This window comes from Carassius auratus, chromosome 43 (genome assembly GCF_003368295.1).
Source record: "Carassius auratus strain Wakin chromosome 43, ASM336829v1, whole genome shotgun sequence".
Classification (NCBI taxonomy): domain Eukaryota; kingdom Metazoa; phylum Chordata; class Actinopteri; order Cypriniformes; family Cyprinidae; genus Carassius; species Carassius auratus.
Window position 1 is genome coordinate 17,596,543 of NC_039285.1, and position 21,525 is coordinate 17,618,067.

General features: G+C 37.4%; 1 protein-coding gene across 1 annotated transcript in view; it reads right to left on the reverse strand.

Annotated features, from left to right (window-relative positions):
- Positions 1 to 547: 547 nt before the first annotated feature.
- LOC113061815 (UPF0606 protein KIAA1549L-like) overlaps positions 548 to 21,525 on the reverse strand; it is a 74,632-nt gene continuing 53,654 nt past the window's right edge. Inside the window, exons 15-22 of the mRNA XM_026231258.1 lie at positions 18,810 to 18,934; positions 17,114 to 17,337; positions 14,537 to 14,669; positions 4,149 to 4,526; positions 3,951 to 4,048; positions 3,120 to 3,253; positions 2,399 to 2,550; positions 548 to 1,199 (exon numbers count right to left, since the gene is read on the reverse strand). Of these exons, the coding sequence (XP_026087043.1) occupies positions 921 to 1,199; positions 2,399 to 2,550; positions 3,120 to 3,253; positions 3,951 to 4,048; positions 4,149 to 4,526; positions 14,537 to 14,669; positions 17,114 to 17,337; positions 18,810 to 18,934 (1,523 nt within the window). The 3' untranslated portion in view covers positions 548 to 920. The remainder of the gene's footprint in view (positions 1,200 to 2,398; positions 2,551 to 3,119; positions 3,254 to 3,950; positions 4,049 to 4,148; positions 4,527 to 14,536; positions 14,670 to 17,113; positions 17,338 to 18,809; positions 18,935 to 21,525) is intronic.

Consider the following 21,525-nt stretch of genomic DNA (forward strand, 5'->3'; position numbering starts at 1 on the left):
GTGCCTTATGTAGCCTAATTTCGCAAGTCTAAAGTCCGAACATTCTGTTTTTGCTTGAAATGATACAATCAAAAATTCAAATCAAAACAACTGTACATGCTACATGTGTGTGTAGCACTACTGTCTGTTCAAAATATAAATGAAAAAATTCAACTCAAATCAAACTCAAATCAAGCGAAAACAAAGTATGTACTGAACTGTGACTTCTGTGTACCATTATACCCCTAATACCATCAGACTCTTCCAAACCCTTTGGAACACAAATGCAGATGTTAATATTATCTCATAATTTTTTGTCAAATGTACATTACTTGCTTGACTCTCGAGTAACCTCCCTTGTTCTTGCAGAAGCTTAAATGTACTTGAGGACGTGTGACAACAAAATCCTAAACACGTTTTTAACAAAGATTAACTTGGATTAAACCACTCAATTTATATGGGTTTATTTTACCATGTATTTATGAACTTTTTGAAACTTTTTTTTGTTTGTTTGTTTGTTTTTTTGGTTGGCTGGATTTTCAATAGATGGATAAAAGAGGATATTAAAAATATCTTAATTTATGCGTTTTATAATACATTTTTAGGGGGGTTTAACAAAATGGGAATGTGTAATTAATGACCATCCTTTTGATTACATTGCTCGGTTTTTATAAAACAAAACACAGTGAAAAAGGGAAAACTGCAGATTGTCCCATTAAATAAAAACTTTAAAAACAAATTAGTGTTATACTACAATAAAGAAAAAAAATATTATGTATCAATGTTATAGTACATCAGCAGAAAGAACCACACAAAAACTGTAAAAGTAGATAGGTGTTTCACTGAAAGGGAAACAAAGTAGTATCCAGTGAAATCAGAAGTCATAAATGTATCAGACTTTCAGTCTCAGTGCAGCTAGTCCATGAATCCACTGGAAAGTTCTAAACTTGAAACTCAAACATGTCTGCTTGCTTCTTGGTCAGTTTGGCCACCTCGTCTCGGATGGCTTTGACTAGGGCTGAAGTGGAAAGGCTGCTGAGGGGGGTGTCGAGGCTGACCGGATCTCCGGGCTCTGCTAGAATTTGCTGGGACACGACAGTGGAGGAAAAGGGTTGGTTATCTGGACCACCTTCAACGGCCTGCCGGTGGTGCCACAGGAGTGGGCTGCCCTGAGGATAATGAGGGTGAGGAAAGGCCTCTGCATAGCCTGGTAGGGGCATCTGAAAGAAAAACAATACCATTCCTACCATTTCAACAATACCTGTGCTAATACCATCCAGCTAGAGTGTATTATTTTAGTGAGTCTTGATCTGTGCTGCAGTTGACCAAATTCTATAGTTAAAAAGGGAACCAACAGACAAATGCACAAGGACGACAATCACGATAAGGAAAATGAAAAGCTTAAGGATCTACTTGAAAGTAATAATAGTGACACCCCATTCAAACAAGTTTGAAATGTGTGATTTGATCATTTTCATTAAACTATGAATTATGAAATCATAAACACTTTGAACAAGGGTCACCTTGTCACCAGGGTTGGGCATAATTCAGAATTTTAGAATTTACTCCTTTTTGAGTGTGATTTGGAATTTAATTTTCCATCCGACAAGATTATCAATGTACTAAATTGCCATTCAAGCATATAAAACTGTCACACAACATGCATTAGACCAACACATCAGTCCAACGTATTGCAACAAATCATAATTAATTAAATTATTAATGTTGACTAATTAAGCCTATTTATTCCCCGATATGTAGAATGCATTTTCCTAATAAATCATTAGACTTATTTCTTTGAACTAAATGGAAAATGTCCATCAAATTAATGTCATATTAATTTATGAAAATAAATATAGACATTAAATAAAAAAAAAGAAATTCATTAGATATAATTACTTTCTGACTGAAATCTTAGACAAAAAAGAAGAAAGTTCTTAACATGATTTCTAAGAAATTTATAAAAAAAATTAGTGCAATTGACAATTTTAATACTTACTAGTCTCATAAACTACACTAAATTCTTATGTGATTGTCACCTCCATGTTTTAGAAGGTTTTTGTTGTTGCTGTTTTTTGTTTGTTTATTTATTTATTTATTTATTTTCCCTTTTGGTTACAAACATTAAAAATGTTATAGGTTCTAAAAGTAAAAAAAAAAAAAAAGGTTGTACAATTTTATTTGTAATAATGTTTTGTATATTTTAGTATAACAGCTATATCAGAATGAACATGGCTATATCTAAAGGCACATGTGACAGACCAGTTCTGCTTCCCTTGGTTGCAGTCTATGAGGTTTATGCCACATTCAATTGTATTGATGGTACATGCACTATAACATTAGGGTCTTGGGATGCAACCCAGTTTGTGAAGCAGAATTAGACACATGATAAAGGACTGTGTGATAACTGCATTCTTACAGATTCAGTCCACTGAGGGGGCACATCCTCTGGTTCAGGGGGGTAAGACATCCAGGATGGGCTGTGGTAGGAGGAGGGTGGTGTAGAGATGAAAAATCCCTTGTATCCTGGACAACTGGCTGGGATGGCATACACTGCTGTCATGGGATTTCCTTTGGGACAAAAAAGAATGATAGTTTTTTAGTGGTGGGCAATATATGCATTGTTTATGATAATACTGTAATTATCGAATGTCACTCACTTTGCAAAAAAACAACCAAAAGCAAAGCCTTGAGAGTACATTCTTTTTACTGTGTAATTTAGCCTAGTAGAATGCAGTTTGAATACCCCCAAAATTCAATACATGGAGGCAAAAATACAACTGTATGAGTTTTTGTATTATATTTCTAAATTATATAGATAAGCATTATCAAATGAGCAAGCATGTCATTGCTGTGAACTGACCACTGCCCAGAATTTAGGTTGTCAAAAGCTTTGGGAGTCTGTCCATGACAGGCCTAAACCAGTCAATGCTCATCCAATGTTCATGCTATTATCAGAAATAATACTGAGATTTAGAGATTTTTACATATTCTGAAAAAAAAAAGGATGAGTTATGCATCAACATAATTTGTAGGAAACACACACACACACACACACACACACACACACACACACACAGACAAAAACTAGTGCACAGAGACAAACATATAACAATACACACAAACACACGCACACTAACCTGAGTGGTTGGGAATGGCCTCAGTAGTGACAGGTGGGAGTGGCGCTCTGCTGTTTGGCCTATGTGGGGTGCTGTCATGCTGAATCAGAATTGACGATTTAGAATGACCTTTCGGACCAAGATCTGAAGATGTCCTGAAAAACATGGCAACAATTTCATACATGTATTGACATGGTTTCACCACCAGATAACAGTATCGATTTCCTAGCAAAGTCATTCTGCTGCCTTTACATAAAAAATTTACATGACATGGTAGACTTCACCACAGTTATTTAAAATTTAAAAATACACTTCTAAATTTAGCACCGGAATAAACCTGAATATGATGAAAGTTATTCCAAACCCATATGACTTTCAGTAGAAATGCTGAACACAATGTCCTGTCTGTTCTTCTCCTTACAATGGAACTGAATAGCTACTGGTGCTGTCAAGCTCCAAAAAGGAAAACAAGTACAAAATAACCCTATAAAGTTATATGTTATATAATGTATACAGATTTCAGTGAGATATAGATGCAAAGAGAACAGATGCAACAAATGACACCAAACTTCACATGAATACAGAACTTGAAAAGTAATCATTATTACTTAATGATAACCAGCTATCAGAAGACTTAGAATATAGAAAACAAGTCATATGTTCTACTTTAATGGTACTTCTCTGTACTTTTTTAAAATTATTTTTAACTTTATCCACATCTACTTTACAAAAGACAGAAAGTCGATTGGGTTTGAAACAATAGTAAATTATGGGAACATTTAAAAGTACTAAACAAACTTTTGCAATTGTCACTGAAAAAAAAAAAAGCAAAGTATGTGGAAGTGTAATGACCTTCGCAGTGATGACTCAGGAGGAGGGCCTGTTCTTGGTGGGACAGGGGGTGGAGGAGACCCAAGAACCATCTCAGGAAGCTGAGTGAACCTGAATGTCTTTTTGATGAATTGACATATTAGCATATAAAAGTTCTAAGCAAGGAGGATAATTTCTGATATATCTGTACATATATATAGATCAGATCTATAACTGTACCTGCTTGGCAAGGCTGCACTGGTAAGGGTCTGGTCTATAGGCTGGCACCCACTGTATGCCTCCCAGCCCTTGACTCTTGGTGCTCGGTGCACTGGTCACCACCTCTGAGTACGGGATGACTGGACCCAAGCCATAGGGTCCCAGTTGTGGATGCTGATGGTTAGAGTGATGGTGTCTGCTGGAAGTAGTGTGGCCAGCTGAAGCTAGACTAAAGGCTTCTTCTAGCAGCAGATGCATCTGCTGACGAACCTCATCTATGGAAGGCTGGGAACTCAATGTTGATGTCCCAGATTGACCTTTGATTTGTTGACCACAGCCAAAATAAAGGCGGCCCGCCAGTCGGTCAATGTCAGTCTCCTCAATAATCTCTGGCTCAGTCTGCAACAGACAAAGAACAAAAAAAAAATGCACAAATATTACAAAATCTAAGTCTGAAATGTGATATTGTGGTATCAAATACCAACAGCTAAAATGCCTCCGTTAAAAATCTTACAATGGGCCAAGTTTGGATCTTCCATCAGGACAATGATCCAAAACTAATATCAAAATCAACATAAAAGTGTGTCACTGAGCACAAAATGAAGATTCTGCCATGGCTGTCCCAGTTCCCTGACCTGAACCCTATAGAAAATGAGTGGGGTGAACTTAATAGAAGAAGTACCAACATAGAGCTAGGAATCTGAAAGATCTGGAGAGATTCTATATGAAGGAATTGTATCTGATGTCTTGTCAGGAGGTCTCCAAACTCATCAGGCATTATAGGAGAAAACTGTTATCTTGGGACAGTACCGCCGCTCCCTATACGCAGAGTACACAGTTTGAGTATGGCATGGTCATGTTCTGTTTGTGAACAAATTGTTCTTATTGAACAAATCTTTTAGGTGAACGATTCGGTGTCGTACACGAAATCCATTGACTAATATTTCTCATTCACTGAAATTCCTCCCTCCACAGCAGCACGGCGCTATTAACAGCGCATGCACAGATCAGTAAACCGGGTAGCTCTGTGGACTGTTTCATCCTGTCAAAAAATGACTAAACCTCGAGGCAATAGCCTTCGAGTATGTGATGTGACGGAGCATGTGATTTGTTGAATGTAGTGAACGAATACGCCCTTCACTGAGAGAGTTTCTTTGAGTCTGAACAAGATCGAGAGATCTTCTCGTTCATGAAAGAAATGACTGAACTGGTAGCCTACATGTCGTTCGTGAAAGAAATGACTGAACTTGTACATATCATGGGTGCTGAGATTTTGAACACAGTTTAAGATATTTTAGATTTAGTCCGAGAGCTCTCAGTCCCTCCATTGAAACCGTGTGCACGGTATACTGTCCATGTCCAGAAAGGTCAGAAAAACATCATCAAAGTAGTCCATGTGACATCAGAGGGTCAGTTATAATTTTTTGAAACATCAAAAATACATTTTGGTCCAAAAATAGCAAAAACTACGACTTTATTCATCATTGTCTTCTCTTCCGTGCCTGTTCTGAGAGAGTTCAAAACAACAGTTTATTGATATCCGGTTCACGAATGAATCATTCGATGTAACTGGATCTCCTTGAACCAGTTCACCAAATCGAACTGAATAGTTTGAAACGGTTAACGTTTCCAATACGCATTAATCCGCAAATGACTTAAGCTGTTAACTTGTTTAATGTGGCTGACACTCCCTCTGAACCGGTGAACCGTTTTCTTCAACCGGTTTATTGAATCGAACTGTCAGAAAGAACTACTGGTGAAAACGAGTCAATCTTTTGTTCGATATCTGGCTCGGTGTTCATCTTCAGTTCTCTCTTCACAGCAGTTCAGTCAGTGTACTGTTTGAGTACATGAATTACTCCCGGATATTGGTTTGTTTTAACTCAGAGGGAGTGTCAGCCACATTAAAAAAGTTAATGGATGCAAACCGTTTAAAATGATTTAGTTAGATTTGGTGAACTGGTTCAAGAAGATCCGGTTACATCGAATGATTCGTTCGCGAACCGGATATCACTACACTGCAGTTTTGAACTCTTTCACAACAGACACAGAAGAGAAGACAATGATGAATAAGCAGAACCTGATTTTACCAAGTGAGACATGTTCCTGGGACAACATCGTTGTTGACCCTGGAACAACATTGTGATTAACCAATCAGATTGGAAGAACCAGTTTTTGGATTTTGTGAAGTTTACGCTTAAAATCAGTGTTTGTTGCTTGTACATCAGTGTCATTCATCTATCATTTCCTCTGATTTTAGGGATTACTCATGGTTAAGGTTAGGTTTAGGTGTAGGGATATGGTTAAGAATATATTTTTGGAGTAAAATGTTGTTCCAGGGTCAACAAAATATGTTGACCTAGGAACACATCGAACTTGGCAAAATTAGGACGTGCGATGAATAAAGTCGTAGTTGTTGCTATTTTTGGATCAAAATGTATTGTCGATGCTTCCAAAAATTCTAACTGACCCTCATTGACTACTTTGATGATGTTTTTCTTACCTTTCTGGACATGGACAGTATACCATGCACACAGTTTCAATGGATGGACTGAGAGCTCTCGGACTAAATCTAAAATATCTTAAACTGTGTTCCGAAGATAAACGGATATCTCACAGGTTTGGAACGACATGAGGGTGAGTTATTGATGACATAATTTTGATTATTGGGTGAACTAACCCTTTAAGCTTTACTTCCAAGATGATGCATGGTAAGTTTTGAATTTCAATACAATATAGAGCAATACCATAACAGAGGCTTGTATTGTGATATTTATTATAAATTTGAATATATTCTGATACTAATACCAGTTATTTATAATTGTTTATTATTTTGTGCATAATTATGTACATAAAGAAATGTATTACCCGTGTAAGCTTGATCCTATTCCATCTCATCTCCTTCAAGCCATTTCCACATCATTAACACATCCCTCCACATTGGTGTTTTTCTCTCATCATTTAGACAGGCTCGTATAACTCCACTACTTAAAAACCCAACCTCAACCCGTCACTTTTAGAGAACTACAGACCAGTTTCCCTTCTTCCTTTCATTGCTAAAACACTTGAACGAACTGTGTTCAACCAAGTCTCTGCATTTCTCACACAGAAAAACCTCCTTGACAGCAACCAATCTGGCTTCAGAAGTGGACATTCAACTGAGACTGCCTTGCTCTTAGTTGTTGAAGCCCTAAGACTGCCAAGAGCGGAATCCAGATCTTCAATACTGTAACGGAAACAGGTCAATTTAGCTCAAAGGGAATCATTTAAGATTTTAAAGGGAATTTGAACAGAATCACTGTTTCACGGCTGATCACTGAGACGCCCTGCGATTCACTGAACGAGCCGTTTAACATCAAATCTGCGCTGGATATTAATATCCAAACTATAGTGAAAACACTATCAATTAGCACAGTAACAAGATCGGCAGTTTAAGACATTAACTTGTAAGCACAAAACACAAGATACTTCTCTTTTCAATATGAATAAGGCTTTATTAGATAAATCTAAAGCCCTATTCGGACGGGACTAGGAAGGATAAGGAGGAAACATTAGCTCTAATTTCCTACGTTTCAGTTTCAGTTTGAAAATTGTATACATAACCACAAGGTGTGGGAGGCAGTTTTTAAAAAAGTTTGGAGGTTTGTCCATCAATTCAAAATACCTTCGACTGGGTGAAGTGCAAAGACCGTATTGAATATCTCAAACGGCGTTACCGCGAATGTGTGAAACATAACAAGACGGGGTCGAATCCACAACGCTGCCCATTCTTTGAGGAACTGGACTCTGTTCTTGGTTAGTTGCTACTTTTAAGAGTATTCATTTTCTACTGAAAAATAATTAACAGCATACAAAGTACTTAAACTTGTGGCTAATAAGCATTCATATGAAAAAAAGACAAATAATAAAATGCAGTGAATAAGCTAGTAATAGAGACAAGAATTCTGTTTACGATTTAGCAATTTAACCAGTACTGTCGATATTGAGTAGATATTTCTGTTTCGTTAGCTTTTCGTCCTATGACTAACCCCGGAGATGGACACATGGATGTGTCAAGTTCAGAGGAAGGTGAAAATTCTGGTAAGTTTGTTATTTTTCCCTTTATAAATTTCAATGTTGCCATTTAATTAATATCTTGCAGCTCCGAAATGTTCTAAATGATATGCTTTGTTACAGGTACCAGTTCACAGTGGTCCAAGGTCAGAGCTGACCTCCAATCCCAGCCAAAATTCAATCATTACAAGTATGTTTTTTCCACTCTCTCTCTCTCCAGTAAACCTGCTTAAGTTGTCTTGCATGTCATATCTGTCATGTTGTTAGGGACGTGACCGTATTTTCATCATGTCAAATAATGGTAATTGCTAAAATTTTATTGTGGTATACTGTTATTTCACGGAATTGAATTAGCTTACCAACAACTGTTGTTCTCCTAACATTTTCAATATTTTTCCATATAATAAAGAACAATACCAAAAACATATAAAGCAACATTTTCAAAAAGGTTGCACTGGAAAATGTAACACTATAGAGAAAAATGTGATCCTTTACAGTGAGTTAACATTAGTTAGTTCATAAAAATAAACTAACTAACATTAACAAAGAACAATAACGTGAAATAAATGTAGATGTTGCTCCTTGTTAAAGTACTAAAGTTCATTGTCAGTTCAGGCTCTTTAAATATATTAACAGATTGGCCTACTACATTTGATTTTAATAATGTATTAGCAAATGTTGAAATTAACATTTAGCAAGATTAAAACATGATTTGGTATTTATTTTCTATTGTTCATGTTAACTAATAAATTATCTAATATTACCAGAACTATTGGTAAAGTTTTACTGAACAATAATAAAGAATCATAACAGTTTAAAAGGTTTTTTTTATAGTACATTTATAGAGAAAAAGTTTTAAATACTGTTCAGAAACAAAGTAACTGGTTAAAAAGTATTTTTCAAACTCATTATAAATATAAAAAAAATCATTAGGAATTATCACATTTTGAAGTCTTCACAATAACAATACTGAGCATGTTCATTATCATGATATATTGTATTTTCATATAAAGGCGCGTTTATTTGTCTTATAATGCAATGCAATTTTGTGATCTTTCTCATCAGGGCGTAAACGCAAAGGCAAAAAAACTCAAATCATGGAAGCCATGGAGAGAGGGATAAACATGTTAATACAACATGACAAAGAAACAACAGCAGCAGAGGTTGAACAGCGTCTTGACAAGGAGCACATGGCCTGGGAGAGACAGTTTCAGCAGGACAGACTGGATCTGGAAAGAGCACGTTTTGAATTTGAGATGAAGCGTCATGAAGCTGAAGACAGGCGTGCTCGAGATTCATGGTTCAAATTCTGCAAGTGCTTAGACCTGCAATGCCACAGTATGGACCCTCAACTTCGTTTGCACAATATCAACATCCAGCTCAGCACTATTATCCATCTGATCCATTTGCTTTTCCACCTGGTGAAGCCTCACACCAAAATCTGTCAACATCAGTTGTCCAAGATCAACGTTCGCTGTCTGACCAAAGAAATGACCACTAGATGTTCTGGGCATTGTTTTTTTTTTGCAAACATTGTGCAGTTGCACTTGTTTGTACAAGTTTAAAGAACTGTTCAAGGATCAAAAATGTTGTGAAAATATAGGACATGTTTTTTTGCACTATATTACGTTTACATTTTTGCACTTTAATGCCTAATGGTGAAACTTGAATGTGAAAGTCCAGTTTACGTTAAAGGGAAAGAGACAAATGTTGCATACATGTCATAACTTTTATTAGACATATAGATTGTAACTTTTTTTGGTTTGTACAAACAGTTGTGTTGATCTTACAGAAGAACCAGTTACAAAGGTGCTTGAAATGAAAAAAATTAATAAAATAAAACTACAAAAATATTAAGCGAATATATTTAATCATATTGCACACATCAACAATCACTGATTTTCAGAAATGTACCATACTAATACTTCACAGATTTGCTCTGCAGTAGAACTGGCCAGGTCAAGCGGCTCGGGTGTAACAAGGGTACCTTCATCATCTGCATGTTCCTGCTCTGTGTCTTCCTCCTCAGGCATCTCTGCTCTGCTCTGCTCCTGTGGGAAATCCAGGAGCAGACTCACTCACAAAAGTTGTGCAGCACAATGCAAGCTGCAACAACAAACTTAATGTTTGTAGTTTAACTATCATTGCGCTTCATTAGGCAGCACCATCTGCCCTTTAGACGGCCAAAAGCATGTTCCACATGAATTCTTGCCCTACTCAGACATGCATTGAATTGCAGTTGGGGCCCTCTTGCAACTCCTTCTGGGAACGGTTTCATGGCATTACGAGAGAGGCTATAAGCAGAGTCAGCCACAATCAGCACAGGAATGTCAACACCTTGTATTGTCTTGGTGAGTGGTGGAAAGCAGGTGCCATTTTCCAGCTTTGCATGTAGTTTTGAGTTTTGAAAAACAAAAGAGTCGTGGCACTTCCCTGGCCAGCCAACATCAAAATCTTGAAACATGTACTGGTGGTCAACCAAGCCCTGTAGTATCACGCTGTACCACCCCTTTCTGTTGTAGTAATCAGTGTGAAAGCTGGAGGGTGCTAGGATGAGAATGTGTGTTCCATCCAGGGCCCCAGCACACATGGGAAACCCTGACTTCTCTTGAAATCCTTTGATTATGGTTTTCACGTCTTCTTCACTTTTTGGCATTCCAATAAACTTCCTTTTCAGTTGGCAGAGACCCTTACAAACCTCCCAAAATACATCACAGGCAGTGCTCACCCCAATTCCAAAGAGGTTTGCAACATCATGGAATTCAGTGTTTCTTGCTAACTTGTAAAGTGTCAGAGCAACCCTTTTTTCCAAACTCACTGTGGTCTTCATGGTTTGTTTTAGTATGTAAGGATGAAGAAGGTCACAGAGATTTAAGAAGGCCTCCTCTGGCATTCTGAAGTTGAGGTACCACTCAGTTTCCCCAAAATTTTGCAGCACATCTGTCTCCCAGAAGGTGCTGGTGCACTCCTTCTAAGCAATTGGTGCAGTTCTCATGCTGCAAACTATATAAAAGTACATTTTAGGTATAACTTAAAAACTGCCATTGAACACAATTTATGAAATTTGTTCAAATGTATTTTTAAATTAAGCAATTTGAAATATAAAGTGAAACGCCCCAACACATTTAGTGTTCTGTAAACATTTGATAAAAATTGTAGTGTGAAAAAAAACTAAACATACATTTATCATCATGATTTAATAGAACTGGGTTCTTATAATAAACCCACTGGAATAAAAAGTTTTAATTTATACAATTTACACGTTATGTAATTAAATGCAGAAATGAAAGTAATCTTACCTGAAACTGATATTACAGTAGCCAGTCTTAACAGTTTACGTGATTTGGCTATTCTTGTTGATTTAATTTTTTTATTTCTTCGCAGTGTAGGCCTACCAAACACATCTACATCCATTATCGGTGCGCAAAAAGCAGAAACTTGAAAACTGGCGCGATATAGCGAGAGATTGTACGGTACTTCACGTTGACCAAAACACACAAGAAAAATCGTTTTGGAAAAAACATTTTCGGAAATCACAGACATTCGCATTCGGACGGGATTATATTTCTCTGAAGACCGCCGAGTTTGACAAAAAACAGTAGGTAATTTGCTCTGGAATTTTTTTCTCACACTCAGAGGTCGTGTGAGAAAAAGACAGACATGGCAGATTCGGACGGGATTAAAATCTCAAAGTACGTATGTGAAACAGAAATTTCTCTAACGTCCCCTTGTGAAACTAGTCCCGTCCCGTCGCATTGAGTTCCTCAGTGAGGTTAAAATTATATTAGATACACCAGCACAAATGTCTGAGGATACATTGCCTTGGTTTCCTGTGAAAAAGGAATCCCGTTGAAAGGGGTATTCAGATGTCGCTGATTGGCTGGAAGTTCAGTAGTCGCTGAAGTGACGTCTTAGGAAGGCCCGTGGTGGGGCGTTGGCTGAAAGTGCAGTTGTGTGGCTGGTTAAAATTGAATGCTCAGGCATCGGAGGCTGGACGTTACAAAACTTAACTCAGAACACGAAACTCTTAAACGGAAAAGAAAAGATATAAAGTTTGACGAGACAAGGTTGTGTTCCTTCTCATCGTGGCTAAGTAGCAGCAGGCGTGCAGGCTAAAGCACGCTGCAACCGCGCTCAAAGAATAGTGATGACAAAAAACATGGCTAATAGCAGAAACACAGCTAGAGACTAAAAGCCGAGATTTTATGGTGTCCTAAGTATTTAAACTGGCCTGTTGGCCACACCTCAAATGTTGTCTTGACCAATCAGATATTGTCTTGGCTCAGGGGTATCATAAATCATATGTTTATCTTACCAAGCATGTGGTCCGAATGTTCCTGCCTTGCAGGGTCTAATTTTGGACATGATTCCTATTACCAAGTTATGATATATTTGACAAATAAATGATTGTCAGGACAATATCAAGCAAGCAGATTCGATCACACACATACCAAACATAAGTATGAATCATTAAGCTATGCCATAGTTATTAAAAAAACATACACAATAAGTGATTATAACATGATAGTCAAATGTGTGGGTTACACATAAATGAATATGGAGTGAAGCGATGGACTGATTCATTTATAAGTCTTTTTGAGTTCATTCTGGTCCATATATATGTACAAAAAGCAGTTTCTTTGCCATTCTCTGACATAGGGATGTTCTGTGGAGACAGAGATTACAAGTCCCCTCCCACCCTTAGGAATTTCAGTCTGGTTCTGCTAGGTGGGGGGAAGTCAATGGAAGTGTTTAACTCATGGGTTTCCATGTGATGTCCAGCGTTGCATTACAATTACGAACAACAAATTTGACAATCTCTTCTGCTAATTAAAATGGTCAATAATTGTTCTAGTGGTGTTAATGTTGAAAGCTGTTGTGTGAACAAGTTGGTTGGTTGGTTATCTTCCTTGGGACTTGTGGCACAGAATGTTTTATGACTTCCTGAGGAATTTGGCTCGAGTTCCAAACACTGCTTTGAAAGACTCTTTAATTTGTCTGGTTCGACTCATTTCTGTTACAATACTTATCCTGCTTGATCTGACCACTGCTTTTGACATGGTTAACCACCAGATCCTCCCATCAACCCTACTGGCAAAGGGCATCCCAGGAACCACACTTTAGTGGTTTGAGTCTTACCTATCAGATAGGTCCTTCAAAGTATCTTTGAGAGGTGAGTTGTCCAAGTCACATCTAACTACTGGGGGGCCTCAGGGCTCAGTTCTTGGACCACTTCTCTTCTCTGTCAACATGGCATCATTATGTTCTGTCATTCCACAACATGGCTTTTCATACCACTGCTATGCTGATGACACTCAACTCTACCTCTCATTCCATCCTGATGATCCGACGGTAGCTACTCGCATCTCAGATTGTCTAACTGACATTTCTTGCTGGATGATGGACCATCACCTTCAACTCAACCTTGCCAAGACAGAACTGCTTGTGGTTTCAGCAAACCTATCGTTTCATCACAATTTCACCATCAAGTTAGGCACATCAACCATAAGTCTTTCAAAAACAGCCAAAAGCCTTATGATTGATGATCAGCTGATTTTCTCAGACCACATTGCTAAAACTGTCCGATCCTGCAGATTTGCTTCTTTCAACATCAAGAATATCAGACCCATTTTTTTTTGGAACATGCTGCACAACTCTATTGCAATTGGACTATTGCAATGCTCTCTTGGCAGGTCTTCCAGTCAGTTCTATCAAACCTTTACAATTAATCCAGAACGTGGCAGCAAGATTAATTTTTAATGAGCCAAAAAGAACACACGTCACATCTCTGTTTATCAATTTGCACTGGCTACCAATAGCTGCTCGCATTAAAATTCAAGGCATTGATGTTTGCCTACAAAACTACCACTTACCTAAATTTATTACTTCAGACTTATGTGCCCTCTAGAAGCTTCATGATTAGAAGCTTAGTTTGTTTATTTATTTAGTTACAGTAAAGAGATAAGAAGTGGTCAACACTGATTGCATTCTTTATTCCCATCTGCAAACCAAACCTTTGTGCTTCTGTTTCAATAGTGGTGAATTTAAGATTATTATTTCAAACAACCAGTGCTTAAAAAAAAAAAAAAAAACGGCAAAACAACAAATCCTTAATGGACTATCAGCAGCAACTAACCAAGCGTAACACAACTCAACCACATCTCCACCCCATAACAATCAAGCAATGCCTTACAAAATCTTTTTTTTTTAACTGTCCAATGTTATATAAATGTATCTGTGCATTTTCCAGATGCTTTTATCTAAAATCACAACCTTGCTGATGCTGGCAGCATGCTCTACAGCTGTGTTTTTGAAGCCTTTCCATTTTTGCACAGCTTTTAGTGAAGAACACTCACATCATAGCCACTGTTACGGTTCCCCTTTCTGGGTCTCTCTCTCATAACCAGAAGATCCATCTCTGTTCCTCCAGGACTGGGACTGTTTAGAGACTGTCTGCTCTGATGTGTTCGGTGACTCACCTGAGAGGGTCTAAAACCATCACACACACACACAGAGAGACAGAGTCAATTAGAGAGAGAGAGAGAGAGAGAGAGAGAGAGAGAGTTTAGAACAGTATCATTAGTAACATCTGAACATTTAAAAGTGACTATACAAGGCCTGTGTCTATGTATGTGTGTGTGTGTGTGTGTGTGTGTGTGTGTGTGTGTGTGTGTGTGTGTGTGTGTGTGTGTGTGTGTGTGTTTGCATGTGTGTGTGTGTGTGTGTGTGTGTGTGTCTGCCATATTCACTGAAATAGATACACTATTTATGTTAGGCAATATAAGTAATTTAATGAGCTGCACTCTAGAATGAATATATTCCTCCATGCTGCATATCCAGTTATCCTTACATTTTAGATTATGAAAACTTTTTCTTTTGAATAAAATAAATGACAATCCATTTACAGTGAGACAGTGAATACGTTAAGTACATAGGTTTAGTTCTGATTAAAAAAAGGTGAAGACATTATAACAGAACTATACATTGTTTAGAGAATATATAAATAACTATTTATTGTTAAACAAATAAAACAAGCTGTCAAAACAGTCAACGCCATGTCTCCTTGATTCTCTGGTGTCAAGAGATGCAGGGGCCCTGAGAAAACAGCCCAAGAGTTGATGTCTTAATCTATGTTAGCTTTACATTTCTTTTTAAAAAATTGTTGAGTCTGGGCTGGCAATACCACGAGTGAAGTGCCCTTGACCAAGGCACCGAACCCACAACTGCTTTTTGGGCGCTACAGCATAAATGGCTGCCCTCTGCTGTGGGTGTGTTTATGGTGTGTGTGTTCATTGCTGTGTGTGTGCACTTTGGATGGGATAAATGCAGAGCACGAATAATTCTGAGTATGGGTCCCCATACTTGGCTGTATGTCACGTCACTTTCACTTAAACCTGTCATCGCAACATCAATTGCATGCCATTTTGGGCCAGATAATGCAACATATTTTTTTTTTTTTTTTTTAGATCTGCACTGTAAAAAAACAAAAAACAAAAACAAACAAAAAAAACCTGCTCTGAGTAAAGAATAACCTTAATAAGCACAAATATTGAGCTGCTCAGATTTCATAATTCTGAGTCCTGCGTCAAAGCTATGAGCCAGTTAAACAACAGATCACAGTAAAGCAGAGGTTAGCACTTACACTCAGAAAACACAGCAAAAATAACACGCTTAACTAAAAGGGGTAAATGGTGATGTCAACGTTTCAATAAATGTCCTCAACAGTTTTAAAATTACATATAGAGCCTTAAGTGAAACAACTTTCCCAAAGGTCTTCATATTAAAACCAAGAGATTTTCTTATACATGGGCTTCTGAACGAATCATAGGGGTTTGATTTTAAGCCATGCCAGTGTTCTCAAGCAACTGATACTTAATCCAATGGAAAGCTGAAAGCCGCAGAAAGATACACTCTCCTTCTTTAAAAAATATGAATTGCACAAGATTTGACAGAGTGCCAGTGGATCCCAAAAAAAAAAAAAAAAAGGAAATTAAATATTTAAACAGAGACAAAACTCCAAAGCAAGGGTATTTTGGTCAGTTAATGAGACCGGGCAAAGGACGTACTGGATACCTGATCCAGTAATTTCTGTGACAGCAGCTTTTGTGTCTACTTCTGAACTCCTGGGAAAAGAACAACAGACATTTCTGAGCACATAGTGTTTTCATCATCAAGGCTCATGCTAAAAGCTAGTCGACAAAGCTCACTACATATTTGCTACACTAATGATTTACCAAATGCTCCTATTTTAGAGAAAGCCAACCACACAGTACAACTACTGTATATTATTTAGTTCAGTAAATATAAATTGTTAAAGCCATTTAAAACAAGAAAGAAAAGGGGAGACTTGACAGTGTTTAATGTTAAATTATATTTGTGAACTAATTAATTTAAATAGGGTTACCGCCGTGATGAAGAGAGGAGCTTTTGCTTAGGTTGAGAAGAGGAGCGTTGCCAAGGAGTGTTGCCAGCAGTTTTCCAACGGAAATAGTTAAAGTTATAGTAGCCTAACTGGTGTCAGGTTGGCCATTTTAAGGGCTGTCTTAATCACATACGTAATTATTCCAGTGTATTGAAAGTTCACTCTCTGAAAAATCCGACAATGCTCCCTAAACCCTAGAGTGGACTGAGGCTCAGTTACATCACATTTCTGAAGTCCAAAATACATTACAAACATACTTAAATTGTATTATTAATTAATTAACGTTCTGATATGTTATCTAATGTAAAGATATTCAGTCATTTTTAAGTGTGTCTTAAGTACTCCAAACACTTTTGGGACCATTGTATATTAATAGATTAACAAATGACACTATGAAATTCATCATCAGATATAATTTGTGTAGATAAATTGTTCTTAAAGACAATTATGCATACATAAAAACAACCATATGTTGTTAAACACTCATTTCCATTCAAGAAAAATCCCTTACCTCCTGTGAGACTTTATAAACGTGGATCCTCTGTCGTCCTCCAGTTCCTGAGCTCTGCTCTGTGGGTGTGGAGGCCTGCCGCGGCTGTTCTTGTGTCGCTGGTCTTTAGTGCTACCTTTCCCCTCAGCAGAAGGAATGCCATAATATCCCTTCCTCTTTGCCTTCAATCTGAGCTTATTCCTGTAGTGCTCAATGTCCGACTTCTGTTTCAGAGCAAAATTCACCTGTATACACATAAAGAGAAAGAGAGAATGGTGATTGGCCAATCATTAAAAAAAAAAAAAAAATTGCATGAAAAATGTGGCTCGAATTGATTTCCCATAGGTAAAGTGATATTGTAAAATAAATCTGTGCCAGGACTCTTTGAAGACCAGATTTGACTAAATTAAGCAATAGTCCCACTGGAATATTATATATATAAGAGAGCTCTACCATTCTCTCTGCTGGTGCGAGTGACCTGATCTCATTTGAGGGAAGTGAGGACGAGCTGCTTGATGAAAAATGTATGGCCATTGGTTCGTGCAGTGTATTAAAAACTAACCAGTGGATAGGCAGTGGAGCTGCACAAGACTATGGCGACGAAGCCCGCCAAGCATCTGGCTATATAAGCGGGCATTCGCCACAGGATTCTCAGAGTTCTTCTCCTTCAGCGGCGACCACATCTCTAAACTGATCTGAAGTCGCTTGCAATTAAATTACACCTTCGCAGCTGGAATCAAGACCTCGAAGCACAGATGACCTTGCTTCTTCACCGCTTCAGTGATGCAGCAGTTCTGGTCCGTTTTCCCTGCCAATGTCCAGCGAATACTAAAAGAGCTTACTAAAAGAGCTTGGCATTGTTGAAAATGCCACGCTGTTACTGCGGCTCGTGCGGGTCTCCCCTGCATGCCGATGATGGCCACTCGGAGTGCATTTCCTGCTTTGGGAAATCCCATGCGGAAGCTGCACTCATGGGAACTGATGGTTCTTACTGTGAGAACTTCATTCTTCATTCCCACGTGCCCCTCCCTCGCCACAGATAAAGAGCACTCCCAGCATCTTTTCTCATTCTGATCAGCGTCCCTCTGCTGGTGCGAGTGACCTGATCTCATTTGAGGGAAGTGAGGACGAGCTGCTTGATGACAGCATGTCATTAACAGCATTGGATGAGGAGGAGCTATTGGGCTCTGTAACTCGCCATCATCTGCACCAAGCACCACCAAAGACAGGATGGATGCCGAGCTTCTCCGTATCCTCTCAAAAACAGTTGAATGTATGGGCTTAGGTCTGTCTCCACCAGAGAAGCCCTCTCGCAGTGTCTGGATGAATGGTTCCTGCCGGGGCACCATAAAAAAAAACTTGTCAGTGTCCCTCTCCATTCTTCAGAGAATAACAAGGTTTTCCTGGTGGCCCCACTTCGGACGAACTAGCCGTGGCTCTCAGAGCTAACTCAATTTTTGAGCACAGCTATCAGAGTTCTGAGAATACGTATTAAGTGTTCATCCCATTTTAGGCATTCAGAACAGCTCTTTGTCAACTTCGGTAACCATACCAAAGGGCTTCTGGTCACAAAGCAAAGACTCTCTAGATCTTTGGGCCTAGATTCATTGCCTTGTCCTGGGTATTTTTATATGTAAAATGCATCAGAAGGTCAGTAAAAAGAGTTAGTGGTCAGTGGTTGCCATCTAATGCGGTCTCTATTAAAATCAAGTCTTACCTCTCCATTGAATACAGCAGAGTCGTGACTGTGGTCGGAGGATACTGGGCACGGGCAGGTGGGTGGAGCTGCAATTGGTTTTATAGAAATAAGCTGAAGTGATCCTGAGGAACTATCATAATGATCTGCCAAAACCAAAAACAAATAAACTTTAATGTCAGCAACAAGAAAATTAATATGATTATAGAAGCAGAACACAGACAAATTCACTTCCTTTTTATGTGACAGCACCACTGGCCAACATTATCACTTCTGCAGAAGATTATTTTTCTTAGCTCTCATTTCCTATTTAAAGTGGAAAAAGTTTGATCCTAAGATTTCAGAATTCGATTAATTTTTGATTTTAATGAATTTTTCCATTTATCAAGACAGATTAGGTTTGTCCACTTCTGAGAGAATATATCTAAATATATTCATATGGAAGTGGAAAAACTTTAGAATAAGCAAACTGTATATTTTGCCCTAACCATAAAGAATTAGATTCTATGTGAGCAGAATTTAACAAGTTACTGCCCATTTTCTTTTAAAGTAATAGTTCACCAACCAAATAATTAAATTTTATTTAAATAATATAATTTAATTAAATCATTACTCACTTTTTGTTATTCACTCACTGTTATTTCTTCTGTGCAATATATAAAGGATAGCTGAATGGATCTTAATGAAGCTTTTTACACATCACCACATTTCATAGTGACTACATCTGTCAAGCTCCAAAAACACCATAAATGTAGTCCATATAAGTGACATAATTAAAAAAATTTGAGAAAACAATTTTAAACATGGAAAAAATTGGCAAACATATTGGCAATGTGATCCAATGCTGTTTGGGCCCCAACATTCTTTTTTTTTTTTCATGTAAGAAATAAAATAATAATAATAATAATAACAGTAATACATGCATACAGGTTTGAAATTACTTGAGGGTGAGTAAATGATGGCAGAGTGTTATTATTATTTAGATACTTTTGAAAATTGAAAAATCTGTTCTGGCACAGATTATCTCTTCACAGACTCAAGTTTCATCTGACAAAAGGTCAGATGCAGCATATGCCAACTGGACATGAACATAATATTGGCATATTATGTTGTTATTGGGAGAGACATGCTTATTACAGTACATGTTTGTGTAGTGTTGAAGGTTGTATATTGGCAAGTCTGTGGTATCCAAACCAGTATGACCACTGCCAAGGAAAAGTTTATAAAATAATAAATGTAGGTTTCAATGGGTGTGCCTTTATCTCTGTCTGTCAGTATGCATCTTGCGACGCATGTGTCTGCAAAAATGTGCATGTGACCCTGTTGCTCATCTGTGATGCTGGTAGCCACAGTGACAGACTGGATCATGTCAGAAGATAGGGTTTTATTCACATTCATGAACTTGATCACTGTTTTCCTTCTGAGGATGGTCATCTGTTAAACAAGGCCTTAGTTAAAAACTCATCTTCCATGCAGGGAGACACCATACAACCTCGCACTGTACCCAAACACACACTTCTGGTAATAATTTAATATAGAATTAAAAGTGTGGTCACACTTTATTTTAGGGTCCAATTCTCACTATTAACTAATCATTAACTATGACTTTTGCCTCAATTAACTCCTTATTTACTGCTTATTAATAGTTTCTAAGTTGTTAAATTTAGGGTATTGGGTAGGATTATGGATGTCATGCATTATATGTACTTTATAAGAACTAATAAATAGCCAATATGTTAATAATAGACATGCTAATAAGCAACTAGTTATTAGTGTGAATTGGACCCTATACTAAAGTGTTACCAAAAGTGTCAGTAAAGAGCACTGGGATAAAATATGTGATGTATAAAGTTAAATAGCACAAATTTGTGTTTTATAAAATTATTAAACTTGGCAATTTTTGTTTTAAATCTTATATAATTGTACGTATTTAGGATGCATATAATCAGTAGTGACTAGTGAATATAAATTTAGGTACAGCAGATTCTGAGGTCATAGCTGTCCCACTTTATAACTATTTTTTTAAGGTGTCTTTAAAGACTATATACGTATGTCAAAAAAACAAAAAAACACTGGTGTACAGTTAAAGTTAGGGACATGTTTGGTGGGTTAAGGGGTAAATGTATAGGCTTAACAGTGTAATTATAGATGTAATCACAGATGTAATCACAGAAACTAACTCCACATGTAATTACATGCAGGTATTTCAGAATATATGTACCATGTAAAAACATGTACGTTCACAATAAGTTCACTGTATCAAATAATTAATTTAAATGTCAGTACAAAGTAGTGTAAAACACTGCATATAAAGTCCTCTTTAACCATGATTCTCATCCACTAACATTATTAGAGTGATAGACTGCAACGGTTTGACTTAAAAATCTCAATTTGTGTTCTACTGAAGAAACAAATCACCTACATCTTGGGATGACCTGTGGTTAAGCAGATAAACATAAAATTTCCTTTTTTGGGTGAACTATCCTTTTAAGTTTTATAATATAATATACATACATTTTTATTTATGATTTACCACTCATAAGCAAAGTTTAGTGTGGTTGCATAATTTAGCCTGAGGGTGGTGCTCTAATATTGGTTGACAGGCTCCAAGTACACATGCATGTTACCTTAAAATTAACATTAATTTAATGTTGCATTTAGTGTGTTATATTGAATATTGACTGATGCAAGTTGTAGAGGAAATCAGGAGAGAAAAAGAAAGCCATGTCAATTCTCA